The following is a 6,164-nucleotide window of genomic DNA, read 5'->3' on the forward strand; positions in this document are numbered from 1 at the left end:
ACTTTTTAAATGTGCAATTACACCCATCAACAACTCATTTTGATGTAATGAAGTCTAAAAACCAGTTAATGACCTAGTATCACATGTAAGTAGGGATCCGGAGGGGAGAATTTTCAGGCAAAAAAGTGACCGGTAACCTACAACCAAGGAGACGGCGACCAAGTGGTCGCCTTCTCCGTGACTGGCGACCGTTTGCCGGTGACTTTTTGTCTGAAAATTTGCCGAAAAATGGACAGATCCCTAATGACCTGTGAATTTGTAATAGCAGATCAGTAATCGATTTTTGGATTTCATTACATCAAAATAAATTATTGATGGGTGTAACTGCACCTTTAAAAAGTTCAAAGAGCTAATTGACATTTCAACTAAAGTTCAAATGTCTATTTAACTTTTTTCCTTAAAAAATTCACAATCGCTACTCAAAAGTGCACACTAAGTGAAGTCCATCTTGTGACCATAGTCTATGAATAATCACAAGAAGATAAACTAGTCTAAATTGTCTATATCTGACTAGCTCAAACTAAAAAAGCAAAAAAAAAAAAAAAACACTAGGGAATTCCCATTACTAGTCAATTATCTAACCAACTTGGTCAAATTTGCCCCTTAATTGTAACTTGAGTAATATTTGTCCTTGGCTCACCAAGGTGTTGTTAGCCATGGTGAAAAATGCAATTCTAGACATTAGACAACCATAAATCTGTTTCGCTATTATACCCCAGGGCTTAAGCATCACAATAAAGCAATTCTCAATTAACCTGAACACCAAAAGTGGGATTCACTAGGCTCAGAAATTATAATGCACACAGAGACGAGGCTAGAGTGGAATTCCACAATTTTTTTAGAAGAATATCAATCAAATACTACGGCCCAAGTAAGCAAACCACAGAAATAAATCCTAAAATTTAAATCCAAACAAAAGTACTATATTTTAACACTGGGCGACCTGCAACATGTAGAAGAAGCTGCCACAGCCCACAGTCCACGCAACCAATGGTATTAGCGTTAAACTTCCGGGGCAGGTGCAGCAGTAGACTTCAAGAGTGGCTGGAGGGCCTTCACAACAATGCTCATGTTTGGACGGAATTCTGCCTCGTACTGTACACACAATGCTGCCACAGCTCCAAGCTGAAATACACAGCAAAATCATAGTAAGATCCAACCAAAAAAACATAAATACATTCCATTTGTCTAGAGATATCTCAAAGAATTTTCCATTGTGGAGAGACCTTTGCAATTCCTTTTGGAGGATATTCCCCTTTGAGTTTTGGATCTACGCACTGTTTCACTTTATCTTCACTCAGTCTTGGGGTTGCCTAAAAGAAAAGAAGTATAAATTTAACCAAAGGTTCAGTAAATACATAGTAATTAATAAAGGATACCAAAGGAAAAAGAGGAAAATAGCTACTACTAACCCATGTAACAAGGCTCTGTTGCCCACGAGGCATGGTATGGTCCACAGGTTTCCTTCCCGTCAAAAGTTCAAGCAGGACAACCCCAAAACTATATACATCACTCTTCTGAGTTAACTGTCCTGTCATTGCATATCTGGAAAACAACTTATAATCATATTCCAAGGTATATAATCAAAGAAGTTTGAAATCCTTATTTGAACAGGCAACATGTAACAACAGATCAAAAACCGGAAAAAGACCAAGAAGTTATATATACACTCCATAGCATACTAGCCATTTAAGTACAATAATATGTCAAAAGATCCACAGAATTGCCAGAACAGAGAAAGGCATGACTGGTTCTGAAACTATGAACATAGGTCTTTTTCCCAATGACTAAAAAAATTCCTAAGATTTTCTTGAATAAGTGTTATACATCTTATGCATCTTCATACATTCATAAATAGTGCTTACTTATATTCATATGTTCATATTTGATGCTACCATATCATTCTCCATTCTCAGATAAATTGATATTTGAAATTTCCTCCACAAGAAGGTAATGTAGGTAATAACATCTTTAATTTTGTAGTCAATAAAAAGCTTAGCCAACGTTTCAAAAAAAAAAAAAAAAAAAAAAAAAAAAAAAAAAAAAAACTTAGCCAATACTCAGGCTCTTCATGCAAACACAGCTTAGATAATTCAAAAAAATCCAATAATTACATGAAGTATAGATAGCAAGGCTCCAGTGCAGAGGTAGCATGAGCCTTCACAAGCAAAAGACGATGGGTTGACTGTCATTCCCCAGCCACATAGCATACAAATAAAACAATAAGAAAACAACAAACTATAAAAGTTTTAAGAAAATATTTTATTAAGGGAGGCAGATGATAAGGCATTACTCTGGCGCATGATAGCCAAAAGTTCCCAGAACTCTAGTAGAATGAAGCCTGGCAGCCATATCAGGAGCTTGGTTGGAAAGGTTAAAATCCGCAATCTTTGCTTTGTAGTCTTCAAAAAGGAGCACATTGCTGGATCTGATATCCCTGTGTATAATAGGAGGTTGGACCTTCTCATGCAAATATTCAAGTCCCCTTGCAGCATCTACAGCAATCCTTACCCGCTGCATCCAATCAAGTGTAGGACCAGGCTGTGCCCCTTGTACACCCTTCCTACCTGTAAATACAAACATACTTTATGAATCTTCTCTTATAATGACTTCATAATACAATTCACCTTTGGGTCAATCAGATATAGTCACAATGAGTGACGGTTTGCATACCGTGCAATATATCATGTAAAGACCCCATGGTTGCAAACTCATAAGCTAATATACGAAGGTTCCCTTCAACGCAGTAACCAAGCAACTCAACAAGATTTTCATGCTTCAATGTTGAAACAGTGGAAACCTAACAAAGAGAAGCAAAGAATTAGAAAGACAGAGTGACAGACAAGCCACATAGGGTAAGAAACTAAATGAATTTATGCAAAGTTTCATACAAACCTGAGTCAAAAACTCAACATTTGATTCTTGCTCAGATGAAGTATCTAGCTTCTTCACAGCCACAGCCTTGCCATTATCTAGATTTGCAAAGTACGCCCTTCCATATGATCCTTCACCAATTAATGCCTTTGATCCAAAATTGTCAGTTTTATCCTTCAGTTCATCCAGTGACAATTCAGGCACCTCAATAGTTGGTATTGGTTTTTGCACTTCAATCTTGGCAGGGGCTGGTAACTTTGATCCTTTTGGGTGGCCTGAGATATCAAATATATAGGAAGTACCGAAGTACATAAGGAAATGCATGTATAATTGATCTACAAAAATAAAAAAACACACAAGAAATATAAATTGCAACTACTATGGTAAAAAATAACAAAGCATATGATAAAGGTCAAGAAATCATTGAGCAGCTACCACAAAGAGGTTCCTTTGTACAGAATTTGTAGTAGTTCCAGTCTACCCCTACTCACCAAACTCTTTCTACTACTACCAAGTTATAAATCTTGCCAGGGCATTAAAATGCCTACACTAAACATTCATGAACAATCGTCTTCATACTATTTTCCATCTATCTTCAGTTTTGGCCACCTCAACCATACCACAACATATTCATTTAGATATGATCCTTCTTTGTACTCCCACATGTCCCTCTAGCATTTTCATCTCCACTATGACCATTTTATGGCATAGCTTCCACAATGTATAGCTGGCCTTGTTGTCATGCTGTAGAATTTTTCTTTCAGTTTGCCACAAATTTTATACACATAACATCCCAAAGTACTTCTCCACTTCATCCAACCAGAACTGGCTCTAGGATTTACACAACTCTTACTCTCTTTTTTTTTTCCCTTACAAAGAATAGATCCAAGTAATATGAACTTTTAGCTTTGGACATACGAAGCGACTGGAAGACTTTCTAGGTCCAAAATAAAAATATGCTTAAATTATTCCATTTTTTCCATCATATTTTGGGGGAAGAGGAAAGTGTTTTTTTTTTTTTTTTTTTTTAATTTAGTTTAATTTAATTTTTTTGGGGGTGGGGGTGTTGTCGTTTGATATTTTTATTTTATTCTAATCTAAACTTTTGTTGTTAAACTTTATAGAAAAGTACTACTTTTTAAAGGTTACTTAGATGCTTAGACAGGAACCCCAACCAGAAATTTTAATTTTAATATATCCCTCACTCGTAAGTGGACATTTTCTAACTCTAATGGACTATGTTCATTCTCTTGAATCCATTACTAATCAACCAGTTGAGCTTATTCAATCCCAAGGTCTGAAATTTCATCCTCTCAAAACAAATGGAATGTCATGACATGTGATGCTATGAAGGGAAGTATCTAACTGTTCCAATGAACACAAATTATACATTCTGAAAGAATGAATAAAATAAACAAAACATTTCAGCAGAGATGAAACTGGCAGAAACATACCATCAACATGATTCCCTGGGTTGTTGTGGACCTCATTTTCATTTGATAGGTATGACTCCTCTACTAGGCAGGAGCAGCACAGCCACTTTCGCATCCTTGCTCTTTTTGTTAATTAAAGATTGTTCTCTGTACTTGTGATTCTAAATTGAAAAACGTTAACTGGGAGGAGATGCATGTGCCTCTGCAGCAAGTAGGAAACATAAATACATAAGATTAGCTCAACTGCTATGACACTAAATCAAACCACTACTCTAAAGGGGTTATCTAGAGTTGTGAGGGCAAAGTTTAAAGTAGCATATTAAAAAATACACTGCTAAACAAGCTTTGCACAGGTAGAGATATATCAGTGCTCATGATTTTATTATCTTATATGCATAGTGACCTAGCACTCCATAAAAATTAGATTGTAATATCAAAACTACACCAAATCATTAATTGAGCATAATTATCACAACTTATATTACAAGAATGCATCAAAGAATTGAGCACTCGAACAAACTAGTATACTCGCCTAGCTTCTTAGATTTCATTACGAAGTAACAATTCACTCTCTCCATTACCCCAAAAAAAATCACTACGAAAATTGAGCACTCGAACAACCTAGTACACTCACCTAAACATCATTGCCCACTAATACAACAAAATCCTTGTAGTCATATACAAAAAAAAAAAAAAAAAAAAATACAAATATCAAGATGGAAACAATTCATATGTATAACACAGCTGAGTAAAGACACATCGTAGCTAAACAAGAGTGATTGAAATTTACATTTTGAAAGATACATGACAATAGAAAAATAATCTAAAAAGTGTATAATTTAACTAAATCAGAGGGAGAAGGAATCGGAAACGTACCAAGAAGATTTGAAGAAGAGAGAATTTTGAGTAGCCCTAGTAGATATCTCACTGTTTACGCGTTTATGAGAAAATGGAAGAAGAAATGATTACTTAAAAGAAACTTTCTTTTCCCCTTTAGATAACGAATACTTTGGGGATACGTTTCGGATAAATAGTTATTGCTGAAGTCATTTAGCGTTTTTTTTTTTTTTTTTTTTCCTTTCCACGGGACTTAGGCCATCCACACTTGTGGATATTGTGGGGAGAATTCAGAATTAAATCTTTCCTTCATGAGATAATAGCTAGTGTGGACATGAGATAATTGAAAAATAATCTCCCTGCAAATGTAGGGAGATTGTCAGAAAAAAAAAAAAAAAAAAAAAAAAGAGAAAGAAGAAGAAGCAAGGCTGTGCGCGTTCACGCACAGCCTTAGGCAAAAGCCGGGCGCGTGCACTGCACGCGCCCGGAGGCGCGTCAGGCGCGCCTGACGCGTCTGACTACTTTCTTTTTTTTTTAAATTTTTTTTTTGTTTTGTTTTTTCTTTTTTTTTTTCTCTCCTCTCCCACACTCTCTTTCCTAATCACTCTTACATTATCTCCCCATTCTTCCCAACCAATGTGGATGCTCTTAGTGCAGCGTATATTTTTTAACTCATAATTTATATTAGGGAAAATGGTCAAATAGGCCCTCATACTTTAACTTAAAAGTCAATTAGGTCTCTAAACTTTCTAAAGGTGCAATTACACCCATCAACAATTTATTTAAGTGCAATAAAGCCCAAAACAAATTAATGACCTGCTATCACAGGTCATTAGGGTTCAGGCCACCTTCCGACGAATTTTTTGACAAAAATAAAAAAAGTGATCTGCGAAATTTTCGACAAAAGAAGTGACCGGCGAAATTTTCGGCAAATCTAAATCGGTTGCTAGTCACCTTTTTTTGTCAGAAAATTCGCCCGAAGGTGGCTTGAACCCTAATGACCTGTGATAGCATGTCATT

General features: G+C 35.8%; 1 protein-coding gene across 1 annotated transcript; it reads right to left on the reverse strand.

Annotated features, from left to right (window-relative positions):
• Window positions 1-688: 688 nt before the first annotated feature.
• Window positions 689-5,298, reverse strand: LOC109174123 (PTI1-like tyrosine-protein kinase 3). The gene is made up of 8 exons (XM_019323417.1): window positions 5,184-5,298; window positions 4,329-4,509; window positions 2,896-3,149; window positions 2,674-2,800; window positions 2,294-2,567; window positions 1,413-1,545; window positions 1,227-1,313; window positions 689-1,125 (listed from the first exon to the last, which is right to left on the reverse strand). The coding sequence occupies exons 2-8, from the start codon at window positions 4,420-4,422 to the stop codon at window positions 1,003-1,005; spliced, it is 1,092 nt and encodes a 363-aa protein (XP_019178962.1). The 5' UTR covers window positions 4,423-4,509; window positions 5,184-5,298; the 3' UTR covers window positions 689-1,002.
• Window positions 5,299-6,164: the final 866 nt, after the last annotated feature.

Source organism: Ipomoea nil, unplaced genomic scaffold (assembly GCF_001879475.1).
Source record: "Ipomoea nil cultivar Tokyo-kokei standard unplaced genomic scaffold, Asagao_1.1 scaffold0519, whole genome shotgun sequence".
NCBI classification, from domain to species: Eukaryota; Viridiplantae; Streptophyta; class Magnoliopsida; order Solanales; family Convolvulaceae; genus Ipomoea; species Ipomoea nil.

Bases quoted from the DNA above. Each gene is read 5' to 3' on its own strand.
- LOC109174123 (XM_019323417.1), bottom strand. From the start codon at position 4,422: ATGCGAAAGTGGCTGTGCTGCTCCTGCCTAGTAGAGGAGTCATACCTA. The intron at 2,568-2,673 runs GTATGCAAACCG...TTGTATTTACAG, and splicing joins TTTACATGATATATTGCACG to GTAGGAAGGGTGTACAAGGG. The intron at 1,126-1,226 runs GTCTCTCCACAA...TGTGTATTTCAG, and splicing joins CTCCAAAAGGAATTGCAAAG to CTTGGAGCTGTGGCAGCATT.